Genomic DNA, 14,174 nt, shown 5'->3' on the forward strand with positions numbered 1-14,174 from the left:
TAATTCTATAATTAATCACACCATCAGCTTTATAGTTAATAATTAGAAAAGATACTGAACTACCACATCATTGGGAAGTTAGACTTAGTCTTTTTTAAAAAAATAAATGTATTTATTTTTATTTATTTGTTTTTGCCTGCGTTGGGTCTTTGCTGCCATGCATGGGCTTTTTCCTAGTTGGGGCAAGTGGGGGCTACTCTTTTGTTGGGATGCACAGGCTTCTCATTGCGGTGGCTTCTCGTTGCGGAGCATGGGCCCTAGGTGCCTGGGCTTCAGTAGTTGTGTGTGGGCTCAGTAGTTGTGGCTCATGGGCTTAGTTGCTCCATGGCATGTGGGATCTTCCTGGACCAGGGCTCGAACCCTTGTCCCCTTCATTGGCAGGTGGATTCTTAACCACTGTGCCACCCAGGGAAGTCCCTAGACTTAAGTCTTATTGACTTGACATTCTTTATATTTTCTTAATTATTTTTCAAAGGATATCTTCCTCTTAGTCAAAAAGTTAATTTCTTGTTGAGGAGGAGTGTTATTAATTGTTATACACATCAAATTAAGATACATTGTAAAGTGTATCTTTCAAATGAATATCTTAAATATTAAAAGATGTTAAAGGGATTGTCAGAATCAATCTCCTTGTCCCATTTTGTGTTTTTTCAGGATGATCTTGAAGACCTTATTGTTAATTGGGATGAGAGCAAAAGTATTGGTGATATCTTTCTTAAATATGTAAGTATTTTATTTCTTTTTTAAGTTTTCAGATTAAAGTATCATCTCAACAAGGACTGGCAGGGGATGAAAGTTACCTGTTTAAATGTGAGAGCTTTTTAAACACTTTGACATAGTTGTTTTTGTGAAATATATTGGGAAGTGTTCTTGTCTTCTTTTTTTGTTTGTTTTTGTTTTTTTGTTTTTTTTTTTTTTGTGGTACGCGGGCCTCTCACTGTTGTGGCCTCTCCCGTTGCGGAGCACAGGCTCCGGACGCGCAGGCCCAGCGGCCACGGCCCATGGGCCCAGCCACTCCGCGGCATGTGGGATCTTCCCGGACCGGGGCACGAACCTGTGTCCCCTGCATCGGCAGGCGGACTCTCAACCACTGTGCCACCAGGGAAGCCCTGTTCTTGTCTTCTGAAGCATACCTTCTATATACAGTCTTAACACTTTCTTGATAGCTCAAGGTCATCATTAGGAACACTAATTGTTGTATTGTGCTACAAACATTTTACTATATATCATGTTATTTGCCTCTTATAAATAGCCACAGATTAATGATTTTTTTGAAATTTTCAGTAATCGAGTTTTAGTCATTTCTTAGTTGATAGCAGTTTTTACTGTCTTTGTGTCTGCATAAAAGTTTCTAATGAACTGTTTCTTCTCTAAGATAAGGACAACATAGTTTATCAAATAAAGTATATTAATTTTGGATGAGGTGCTGTGAATATGATTTATAAATTTCTTTCAGTCTCTTTGGATATGATTTATAAGTTTCACTGCCTTGGATTCTTGACCATTTACTTTTGTTTTCCGAGGTCTCCTAACTTTAATCTTTACCCTATATCCCTTAGATGTTTTTTTTCTGGTTGGTTGAGAACTCCAAATATGCAAATTATTGTCCCATATCTTTTTGATACCTGTTAGTCTCAATTAGTCAAGACATTTTCCTTTTTTTGTTTTCATTTTACCTAAAAATTACCCAGTACAGTTGGTCTTTTAATGGTGGTTTGGATCCTTCAGTAGATAATAGCATGTTCTTGGATTCTGCATAGGTCAACTATAATTACTATATTCTGAATTTATAGAAGTTTTAAAACTTTGTCATGTTTATATCAATACTATAAGCTTTAATATACTTCTTTTTCTTTTTGAGTCTTTATTTGCTTTTCAGGCTTTAGGCTCTGGGTACTAATTGATGCATTTTGTTTAGCAGTTAACTCAGTAGTTAGTGAAAAGTTTATAAAATAAATTCCTATATTTAACTTGAGAAGAAACTTATTTTAAGCTTTTATTTTGGGTCCAGTATGTCAGATTTTGACTATTGATTATTCAACTTTAAGTTTCATTGACTAAGGGTAACATCCATTACCAATTAATGTGTTTGTTTTTTTTAATTGTTGCTAGTCAAAAGATTTGGTAAAAACATACCCTCCCTTTGTGAACTTCTTTGAAATGAGCAAGGAAACAATTATTAAATGTGAAAAACAGAAACCAAGATTTCATGCTTTTCTGAAGGTAATGTACATTTCTTTCAAATAAAAATCTAAGGAGTTCATTAAAATTATACTTTTAGTAAAAATGTATCCATGTAAGAACACCTTAATGTTATCTGTTAACTTAGCTTTACCTGAGAGTGGCAGTGATGTTTGGCTTCACAAGTTTTGACATGCTACAAGCAGGATCCAAGAAGCAGCTGAATGAATATGAATGTTGTCTGTGTTTTTTTTTTTCTTTTTAAATTTATGCATGTTCTAGTTGTCAAACACCTCTAAAAATTTTCCAATGAGCTTTGTTTTGCTATTAATGACTTTTTTTCTTACCAGTGCCTTACTTTGTTTATCCAAATGGTATCAGCATAATAATAATAATAATTATTATTATTATTATTATTTTTGTGTGTGTGGTACGCGGGCCTCTCACTGTTGTGGCCTCTCCCGTTGTGGAGCACAGGCTCCGGACGCACAGGCTCAGCGGCCATGGCTCACGGGCCCAGCCGCTCCGCAGCATGTGGGATCTTCCCAGACCAGGGCACAAACCCATGTCCCCTGCATCGGCAGGCGGACTCTCAGCCACTGCACCACCAGGGAAACCCCTATAATGAATATTCTTAATTTTTTTTTTTCTTTTGAATGGTGTAGATGTAAGAGAAACTCAAATGAAATGTATAAGAGTGCTTAGAGAACTCACTCTCTGTTTAAGGTGTTAATCCTTGGCTTGCCAGTGGGCCATTTCAGGCCTTGGGGGATTATTTAGCCACAGTAATCTGCCAGAGAACTACTGCCACCCTACTTCTCCTGTTAGTTCTTATCAGGGCACAAATAATAAAGGTGTAATCTGATAAATGTAATGTCTAATCTTTGCAGAAAACCTTTTAAATAATTATTGAATAAATTAATTCCTTTCAGATAAACCAAGCTAAACCAGAATGTGGGCGGCAAAGCCTTGTTGAACTTCTCATCCGACCAGTACAGAGGTTACCCAGTGTTGCATTACTTTTAAATGGTACTCATCTGATCTGTTTCCAGACAATTTTGGATGTTTCTATGGAATGTTTTGTTCTAAACAATTTGAAAATTTTCTCATTTTCAAAATGCTCTTAGGTTTCAGCTTTAAAGCTTATATATTTTACATAGGAAATATCTTTATGGATAATCTGAATAATCACTGGTGCTACAAAAATTCACTCTGTCCTGAAATGCTTTACTTGTTGTGATGTCAATTATATTGACTAATATTGTACTTTTTGTCTCTCTACTTAAAAGTCTTCTTATATTTCATGGTGCATCACTAATTTCGCAATCAGTTTACATCTACACAAAATTCACCCACAAAATCACAAGATCAGAGATGATTAATATGTCTCAAGTTATTTAGTCTTTTTCTGAATCTTAGTAAAAGTTCTTTATGCTTCATTTTATGCCTTTTTTTCTTACATAGTGCAGAACGCTCCTGAAACATACATCCATTTATTCTAAAACTTAAACTACAGTTATCAATGAAAGGGATTTTTATAGCAGAGTTAATTTTTAAGAATAAATTATGCCTGCATGAAAAGAAAGGCATATTTATATGCTTTTATATTTACCTGACTAAAGTAGTGAATAGTTTTAGGACAGTCAATTTTTATATTTTTTAAATTTAAGTATGAAAATTAAATTACAAATAGGAGTAAGTATAATAAAGCATTTTGGTCCCCAAACCTTAACTACAGTAATGTGTGTAGCAGATAAGGAGGCTAAGTTTGTGACTGTTTAATCTATTATTGACTTTAAAGTATATTGGTTAAACTGTGAGTTATGGTTGTAACTACAAAAAGTGATCATTTTTATTCTCTTTGAGGTTATCTAATGTAGTTTAGAATTACTAACATGTAAGATGATTTCCCCAGTCTTTAAAAGCTGTCCTGTTTTACAGATTATAAGAAGAATATATGAACACATGAACTTTTAACTTTACAAAGCAGGGTATTTTTAAAATTTATCTTCGTTATTGTTTCATTACGTACTTATAGGAATCCCATCAAATGTTGTCATGACTAAAATAAACTTAGTGATTTCTAAGCCTTTCTTCTATCATTCCCCTCAAAAGATTAGGTGGGCCTAGTATTAGGGAACAGTTAGATGGAACATTATAAGCAACTTGGATAAGAAGAGTCAAAGTGTAAGCATCTCATGAACCTACAAACTAAACAAAACCATCTCTTTAGGACACCAACTGTTCTCTGTGATGGAGCCATGGACCCCGCTATGAAATATAGCATATATAATGATTTCTTAGCTAATTGAGAATCATGTGTTTTCCTTCAGCACTATGGAGAGAGTTTGAAGAATCTAGGAGTCCTCAAGCTTTACTAGAAGGGAATTGAAATCGTGTAAGAAAATCTGTTACATATTCTGGAAATTTAGTCAGTGAAAAAACATGGAAACTTTAATACATTTAAGAAGAGAGCTCTTAAAAGGGATTACATAAAACATTTTTAAAAGTAAAAGTTAAATATTATTTTAAAAGAATTAATCAGCCTGTGTCAAAGTGGATAGCGTTTTTAAGTCACAGTTGGAAAACCACTGAATTTTTTTTAATCATAGAGAAAACATTTTATCATTACAGATCTTAAGAAGCATACAGCTGAAGAAAATCCTGACAAAAGCACTCTAGAAAAAGCTATTGGATCACTAAAGGAAGTAATGACGTAAGTACATTATTTCAATTTTTTATTGCTCCTTAGATTTAGAATGGAATTGGTAGAACAATTAGAATCATAAATGGTGAGAACAATATCAATAGCAAAATTCTGTAATAGTATCTAAATTATTTTATAGTGTAGTCACACATTAAAATGTTAGAAGTATTGCTAAGAATACAATAATTAATTAAAAACATTTCTGAAGGTATTGAACTATTATGCAGAGAGTAACAATGGTTTAGAAATTTGAAAATGTTATAAATACACTAGTAGACATTTTCTTCATATACCTCCGGTCTTAGCTTGTTTTTGTCTTCATATTCTTACAAACTACCCAAATGGAAATTGGGAATTTGACTATGATGAAAAGTAGAAGTTTATAGTGCTTTTTTTTCACATTAGCTTTGACTTTTTGTTTCTTACTTTGAATCCTATGGAATTAAATTGATATGGTTTGTTGGAGATGTATTAGAAGTATAAACATATTTACTAGGGAACTTGATCGTTAAACTTAAGCTGTTTACCGTAGGTTTAACTTGGAGACATAGCACTGATCAGAAATTATTTTTTCCTGACTAATATGATCAGAATTGAAAACTCTGTTGCTGTTAATTGTTTTGCTTCATGAAGGGCGAGGGCATTTCACTTCTTTGAGCTTTACATATAAGTATATTCAATATATTTAAATGATTTCTGAGATTCCATGAGGTGCTTCTATGTGAAAGAACGTTTCTTAAAAATACTTGCAAAGGAGCCCCTAGAGAGAAACGTTACTAGCTCTAGTGAAAAGATCCAGCAGTAGTATAATGCTCAAATTAATGAATACCCGCTTCTTTTGCTGCTGAAAGCATTATGCATATTTTGGCTTTTGCTTATGTTTATATATTATATGTTAATCAGCCAGCCTTCATGCTTTTGCTTTGTTATTTGGGGATCAGGATAATAGTGTTTTTCAACACTTTGTGGTTTAACGTACTCACACATTATCTACCTTGATCCTTTCTACAAACTACAAGTTAAGCAGTGAATGCTAACGTATTTGCATAAAAGAAAAAAGCTTTTAATTTTGATTTTTTTCTATTATTTTTATATTCTCGATTTCATTCATTTTCACTCTGATCTTCATGATTTCCTTTTTTCCTGCTTGCTTTAGATTTAGCTTGCTCTTTTTCCCCCCCAGTGTCTTACAGTAGAAGGTTAGGATACTGATTTGAGGTCATTTTTTAAACTGTACACTTTTTTTCCCCACTTCTTTAAATTTATTTATTTATTTATTTAGTTTTGGCTGCATGGGGTCTTCATTGTCTTCGTTGCTGTGCGCGGGCTTTCTCTAGTTGCGGCAAGCGGGGGCTCCTCTTCATTGTGGTGCGTGGGCTTCTCATTGTGGTGGCTTCTTCTGTTGTGGAGCATAGGCTCTAGACATGCAGGCTTCAGTTGTCATGGCACGTGGGCTCTAGAGCACAGGCTCAGAAGTTGTTGCGCGCAGGCTTAGTTGCTCTGCGGCATGTGGGATCTTCCTGGACTAGGGCCCAAACCCGTGTCCCCTGCATTGGCAGGCAGAGTCTCAACCACTGGGCCACCAGGGAAGCCCCTAATTGTACACTTTTATAGCTATAAATTTCCCTTTAAGCATTGCTTTAGTCATATTCCATAAATTTTGTGTTTTTGTTTATCTGAAAGTATTTTCTAATTTCCCTTGGGATTACTTCTTGACCCATCAGTTGTGTAGGAGTGTTTTGGCTAATTCCCACATATTTGTGAATTTTTAAAGTTTCCTTTTGTTATCAATTTCTGATTTAACTTCATTGTTTATGGAAAATATACTTTGTATTATTTCAGTCCTTTCAAACTTTTTGAGGCCTATTTTATGGCTTAACCTGGAGAATGTTCCATGTACACTTGAGGAGAATATATTGTGCTCTTTTTCATCATTTTACTTTCAGTCTATTTATATCTTTGTATGTAAAGTGTATCTTTTGTGTACAGGATATAATTGGCCTTGCATTGTTTCCTATCTCACAGGAATTGACTTCCAGTGACTAGAGAACCCTGTTTTTTTATAATTTGATGGTTTTTATTTTTTTAGTTGTTTCAGGCAGAGTATATTTTTTTCCTCCTTATTCCATCTTGACCAATAGTCTTAATTTTTATTTCAGTGAAATGATTAGCATATGACTTAGGAATGATTTGCATAAAACCTTACCTGAACTCACAGTTAGATTATGTTAACCTGAAGTTTATACCAGTGTAACGTATTTTAGGAAGTGTATAGTGAGTATAGTTTTAAAAAAAGACAATATAGTAAGGACTAAAGCAAAATACACTTTTCTGAAGGGTAGTACGAAATTTTTTTTAATGTAGTGGGATACATTTAGGGAATATTTTAACTGATACAGGTACCAAAATTAAGATAGACTCGGGCTTCCTTGGTGGTGCAGTGGTTGAGAGTCCGCCTGCCGATGCAGGGGACACGGGTTCGTGCCCCGGTCTGGGAAGATCCCACATGCCGCGGAGCAGCTAGGCCCGTGAGCCATGGCCACTGAGCCTGTGCGTCCGGAGCCGGTGCTCCGCAACGGGAGAGGCCACAGCAGTGAGAGGCCTGCGTACTGCAAAAAAAAAAAAAAAAAAGACTCACATGGAAGGATTTTTGTTTGTGACACGAGATGTATGTATATACAGTTTTTATAGTCTGTTGTTCTAAAAGTAACCTTATTAATTTTTCAGCCATATTAATGAGGATAAGAGAAAGACAGAAGCTCAAAAGCAAATTTTCGATGTTGTTTATGAAGTAGATGGATGTCCAGTAGGTATTCATTTTTGATGATTGTCAACTTATTTTCTTTTTCTTGTTAACAGTTGACCCTTGAACAACTGGGAGTTAAGAGCACCAGCCCCACCAGTGCAGTAAAAAATCTGCATATAACTTTATAGTTGGCCCTTTGTTTCTGTGGTTCTGTATTCATGGATTCAACCAACCATGGATCGTGTAGTACTGTAGTACTTACTTATTGAAAAAAAACTGTGTATAAGTGGACCTGTACAGTTCAAACCTCTGTTGTTAAAGGCTCAACTGTTTTTAGATTCTGCAGTTATAATATAAACAATCTCAACACAACTTTCTTTTAAATTATAACTTTTAAAAATTATTTGCTATAAAATAATCTCTTTTATTAATATTTTCAATCTATTCAGGCTAATCTTTTATCTTCTCACCGAAGCTTAGTTCAGCGAGTTGAAACAATTTCTCTAGGTGAGCACCCCTGTGACAGAGGAGAACAAGTAACCCTCTTCCTCTTCAGTGACTGCCTAGAGGTAAAGTTGTCCTTAATACAGTGTAACACTGCTGTTTTGTGTTCACTGACTTCACTGAATGTTTAAAACCAAACTTTGATTTAATTACAATAACATTAATTTAATTAAGTGATTAAAGTAAATAAGCTTCAAGTAAAGTGAACTTAATCACATTTTTTTGATGAGACTGGTTAATGAATGCTTTTAGGAGAAGACATAATATTAAGAAATGTGATGATTTTTCATGACTTTAGATCCAAGTCACAATGAAAATTTAGTTTATTTCCATGCAAATAAATGCTTAGGTGAAGAATTTTAGGAACTTCTTGTATCTATGTATATTTCTTCAAGATTTACAAAATAATTTATGAGTTCTTTTTGAAATTTAAGTAGACTTTTCTAGCAAAGAAATCAGTATTTTATTGAAGAAGAAGAAAACTTGATTATTTAATATAATGAATTTATAATCCCCTGATTTCTTCCTTAAGTTTTCAGGTTTTAGAGTGAGTTAATGATCAGTTTATCAGATGTGGTGCAATGATTCTAATTCTAAAATTCTTAGCTATCCAAGTTAAATTTTTTCCCCATATTACTCCTACAGGCAGATTGAATTATATTTATGTGCTGTTTCCACCCCTTTCTTTCATTCTTTTATTTGTGTATTTTTAATCAACTAAACAGTCTAATTGGGGGATATAAAGGAATGTATTTTCCTTCATCTCAGAAGATAGAACACATTCTGTCTTCTAATGATAAAGTCATTAACCAGGAGACTCATTTGACGTTTGTGTTATTGGGTAACTTTTTGTTGCATTCATTGAAGTGATTTGATGAGTTGCCTTTTTCTTTAAAATTTATACTTCTTCCTTTTATTCCTTTCTACTTCACTTCTTATCTAGTGCTACCTTCTTGTATCATGCACATTAGATTTTTTTAAACATCTTTATTGGAGTATAATTGCTTTACAATGGTGTGTTAGTTTCTGCCTTATAACAAAATGAATCAGCTATACATATACATATATCCCGATATCTCCTCCTGCTTGCGTCTCCCTCCCACCATCCCTATCCCACCCCACTAGGTGGTTACAAAGCACCAAGCTGATCTCCCTATGCTATGTGGCTTCTTCCCACTAGCTATCTGTTTTACATTTGGTAGTGTATATATGTACATGCCACTCTCTCACTTTGTCCCAGCTTACCCTTCCCCTTCCCCATGTCCTCAAGTCCATTCTCTACATCTGTGTCTTTATTTCTGTCCTGCCCCTAGGTTCTTCAGAACCTTTTTTTGTATTCCATAAATATGTGTTACCATATGATGTTTGTTTTTCTCTTTCTGACTTAACTTCTCTCTGTATGACAAACTCTAGGTCCATCCACCTCACTACAAATAACTCAATTTTGTTTCTTTTTATGGCTGAGTAATATTCCATTGTATATATGTGCCACATCTTCTTTATCCATTCATCTGTTGATGGACCGACACTTAGGTTGCTTCCATGTCCTGGCTATTACAAATAGAGCTGAAATGAACATTGTGGTACATGACTCTGTTTTTTTTGTGTTTTTTTAAATTTTTCAATTTTATTTTATTTATTTTTTTATACAGCAGGTTCTTACTAGTTATCCATTTTATACATATTAGTGTATATATGTCAATCCCAGTCTCCCAATTCATCACACCACCACTCTACCCCTTGGTGTCCATAACGTTTGTTCTCTACATTTGTGTCTCTATTTCTGCCCTGCAAACTGGTTCATCTGTAACATTTTTCTAGGCTCCACGTATATACATTAATATACAATATTTTTCTCTTTCTGACTTACTTCACTCTGTATGACAGTCTCTAGATCCATCCACATCTCTACAAATGACCCAATTTTGTTCCTTTTTATGGCTGAGTAATATAACATTGTATATATGTACCACATCTTCATCCATTCATCTGTCAATGGGCATTTGTGTGTATTGAAGAATCCTTGCATTCCTGGGATAAACCCCACTTGATCATGGTGTGTGATCCTTTTAATGTGCTGTTGGATTCTGTTTGCTAGTATTTTGTTGAGGAATTTTGCACCTGTGTTCATCAGTGATATTGGCCTGTAGTTTTCTTTCTTTGTGACATCTTTGTCTAGTTTTGGTATCATGGTGATGATGGCCTCGTAGAATGAGTTTGGGTGTGTTCCTCCCTCTGCTATGTTTTGGAAGAGTTTGAGACGGATAGGTGTTAGCTCTTCTCTAAATGTTTGATAGAATTCACCTGTGAAGCCATCTAATCCTGAGCTTTTGTTTATTGGAATATTTTTAATCATAGTTTCAGTTGCAGTGCTTGTGATTGGTCTGTTCATATTTTCTATTTCTTCTGGTTCAGTCTTGAAAGGTTGTGCATTTCTAAGAATTTGTCCATTTCTTCCAGGTTGTCCATTTTATTGGAATATAGTTGCTTGCAGTAATTTCTCATAATCCTTTGTATTTTCTGCATTGTCAGTTGTTACTTTTCCTATTTCATTTCTAATTCTATTGATTTGAGTCTTCTCCCTTTTTTTTCTTGATGAGTCTGGCTAATGGTTTATCAATTTTATTTATCTTCTCAAAGAACCAGCCTTTACTTTTATTGATCTTTGCTATTGTTTCCGTCATTTCTTTTTCATTTATTTCTGATCTGATCTTTATGATTTCTTTCCTTCTGCTAAATTTGGGGTTTTTTTGTTCTTCTTTCTCTAATTGCTTTAGGTGCAAGGTTAGGCTGTTTATTCGAGATGTTTCTTGTTTCTTGAGGTAGGATTGTATTGCTATAAACTTCCCTCTTAGAACTGCTTTTGCTGCATCCCATAGGTTTCGGGTCATCGTGTTTTCATTGTCATTTTTTTCTAGGTATTTTTTAATTTCCTCTTTGATTTCTTCAGTGATCTCTTGGTTCTTTACTAGTGTACTGTTTAGCCTCCATGTGTTTATATTTTTTACAGATCTTTTCCTGTAATTGATATCTAGTCTGATAGCATTGTGGTTGGAAAAGATACTTGATACGATTTTCATTTTCTTAAATTTACCAAGGCTTGATTTGTGACCCAAGATATGATCTATCCTGGGGAATGTTCTATAATCACTTGAGAAAAAAGTGTATTCTGTTGTCTTGGATGGAATGTCCTGTAAATATCAATTAAGTCCATCTTATTTAATGTGTCATTTAAAGCTTGTGTTTCCTATTTATTTTCATTTTGGATGCTCTGTCCATTGGTGAAAGTGGGGTGTTAAAGTCCCCTACTGTGAATTTGTTATTGTCAATTTCTCCTTTTATGGCTGTTAGCATTTGCCTTATGTGCTCCTATGTTGGGTGCATAAATATTTACAGTTGTTCTATCTTCTTGGATTGATCCCTTGATCATTATGTAGTGTCCATCTTTGTCTCTTGTAATAGTCTTTATTTTAAAGTCTATTTTGTCTGATATGAGATTTGCTACTCCAGCTTTCTGCTGATTTCCTTTTGCATGGAATATCTTTTTCCATCCCCTCAATTTCAATCTGTATATGTCCCTAGGTCTGGGGTGGGTCTCTTGTAGACAGCATATGTATAGGTCTTGTTTTTGTATCCATTCACCCAGTCTGTGTCTTTTGGTTGGAACATTTAATCCATTTACATTTAAGGTGATTATCAATATGTATGTTCCTATTACCATTTTCTTAATTGTTTTGGGTTTGTTATTGTAGGTCTTTTCCTCCTTTTGTTTTTCCCGCCTAGAGACGTTCCTTTAGCATTTGTTGTAAAGCTGGTTTGGTGGTGCTGAATTCTTTTAGCTTTTGCTTGTTTGTAAAGGTTTTAATTTCTCCATCAAATCTGAATGAGACCCTTGCTGGGTAGAGTAATCTTGGTTGTAGGTTTTTCCCTTTCACCACTTTAAATATGTCCTGCTACTCCCTCCTGGCTTGCAGAGCTTCTGCTGAAGGATCAGCTGTTAACCTTATGGGGATTCCCTTGTATGTTACTTGTTGCTTTTCCCTTGCTGCTTTTAATGTTTTTTCTTTGTATTTAATTTTTAATAGTTTGATTAATTTGTGTATTGACATGTTTTTCCTTGGATTTATCCTTTATGGGACTCTGCTTCTTGGATTTGATTATTTCCTTTCCCATATTAGGGAAGTTTTCAACTATAATCTCTTCAAATATTTTCTCAGTCCCTTTCTTTTTCTCTTCATCTTCTGGGACCCCTATAATTTGAATGTTGGTGTGTTTATTGTTGTCCCAGAGGTCTCTGAGACTGTCCTCAGTTCTTTTCATTCTTTTTTTCTTTATTCTGCTCTGTGGTAGTTACTTCCACTGTTATCTTCCAGGTCACTTATCCGTTCTTGTTTCTCAGTTATTCTGCTATTGATTCCTTCTAGAGAATTTTTAATTTCATTTATTGTGCTGTTCATCATTGTTTGTTTGCTCTTTAGTTCTTCTAGGTCTGTGTTAAGCACTTCTTGTATTTCCTCCATTCTATTTCCAAGATTTTGGATCATCTTTACTATCATTATTCTGAATTCTTTTTCAGGTACACTGCCTATTTCCTCTTCATTTGTTTGGTCTGATGGGTTTTTACCTTGCTCCTTCATCTGCTGTGTGTTTCTCTTGTCTTCTCATTTTTCTTAACTTACTGTGTTTGGAGTTTCCTTTTTGCAGGCTGCAGGTTCGTAGTTCCCACTGTTTTTGGTGTCTGCCCCCCAGTGGCTAAGGTTTGTTCAGTGGGTTGTTTAGGCTTCCTGGTGGAGGGGACTGGAGCCTGTGTTCTGGTGGATGAGGCTGGATCTTGTCTTTCTGGTGGACATGACTGCATCAGGTGGTGTGTTTTGTGGTGTCTGTGACCTTATTATGATTTTAGGCAGCTTCTCTGCTCATGGGTAGGGTTGTGTTCCTTTCTTGCTAGTTGTTTGGCATAGGGTGTCCAGCCCTGTAGCTTGCTGGTCGTTGAGTGGAGCTGGGTCTTAGTGTTGAGATGGAGATCTCTCTGAGAGCTTTTGCCGTTTGATATTACATGGAGCCGGGAGGTCTCTGGTAGACCAGTGTACTGAGCTCGGCTCTCTCACATCAGAGGCACAGACCTGACACCTGGCTGGAGCACCAAAACCCTGTTAGCCACATGGCTCAGAAGAAAAGGGACAATAAAAGACATAAAGAAAGAAAAATAAATAAAATAAAGTTATTAAAATAAAAACGTTATTAAAAATAAAAAAATAGGGCCCGTGAGCCATGGCTGCTGAGCCTGCGCGTCCGGAGCCTGTGCTCCGCAACGGGAGAAGCCACAGCAGTGAGGCCCGCGTACCGCAAAAAAAAATAAAAAATAAAAAATAAAAAAAAAATAAAAAAAAATAAAAAAATAAGAAGTAATTCAAAAAAAGAAAAGAAAGAAAGCAGAGATCAATCAAAGCAAAAAACAAATCCACCAATGATAACAAGCGCCAAAAACTATACTGAAAAAAAAAGCGGACGGACAGAGCCTTAGGACAAATGGTAAAAACAGCTCTATACAGACAGAATCACACAAAGAAGCACACACATTCACAAAAAGATAAAAGGGAAAAAATCTATATATTAAAAAAACAAGGAAGAGAGCAACCAAAGCAATAAACAAGTCTACCAATAATAATAAATTCTAAATACTAAACTAAGATAAACATAAGACCAGACACAAACGAGATGCAGAATGCAAACCCCAAGTCTACAGTTGCTCCCAAAGTCCACCTCGTCAATTTGGGATGATTCGTTTTCCATTCAGGTATTCCACAGATGCAGGGTACATAAAGTTGACTGTGGAGGTTTAATCCACTGCTTCTGAAGCTGCTGGGAGAGATTTTCTTTCTCTTCTTTGTTCCCACAGCTCCTAGGGTTCAGCTTTGGATTTGGCCCCGACTCTGCGTGTAGGTTGCCTGAGCGCATCTGTTCCCACCCAGATGGGACAGGGTTAAAGGAGCAGCTGATTAGGGGCCTCTGGCTCACTCAGGCCGGGGGGAGGGA

General features: G+C 35.4%; 1 protein-coding gene across 10 annotated transcripts in view; it reads left to right on the top strand.

Annotated features, from left to right (window-relative positions):
- The window catches only part of ECT2 (epithelial cell transforming 2), a 65,392-nt gene that overhangs the window by 30,551 nt on the left and 20,667 nt on the right, over positions 1-14,174 (top strand). For all 10 annotated transcript variants that reach the window (XR_010840670.1, XM_059065449.2, XM_059065453.2 and 7 more), the window contains 6 exons: positions 655-723; positions 2,113-2,223; positions 3,114-3,210; positions 4,816-4,897; positions 7,616-7,694; positions 8,084-8,203. Coding sequence is in view for 9 of the 10 variants with exons in the window: in XM_059065449.2 (XP_058921432.1) it covers positions 655-723; positions 2,113-2,223; positions 3,114-3,210; positions 4,816-4,897; positions 7,616-7,694; positions 8,084-8,203 (558 nt within the window). In the remaining variant the exon portion in view is untranslated. The remainder of the gene's footprint in view (positions 1-654; positions 724-2,112; positions 2,224-3,113; positions 3,211-4,815; positions 4,898-7,615; positions 7,695-8,083; positions 8,204-14,174) is intronic.

Source organism: Kogia breviceps, chromosome 5, assembly GCF_026419965.1.
Source record: "Kogia breviceps isolate mKogBre1 chromosome 5, mKogBre1 haplotype 1, whole genome shotgun sequence".
NCBI classification, from domain to species: Eukaryota; Metazoa; Chordata; class Mammalia; order Artiodactyla; family Physeteridae; genus Kogia; species Kogia breviceps.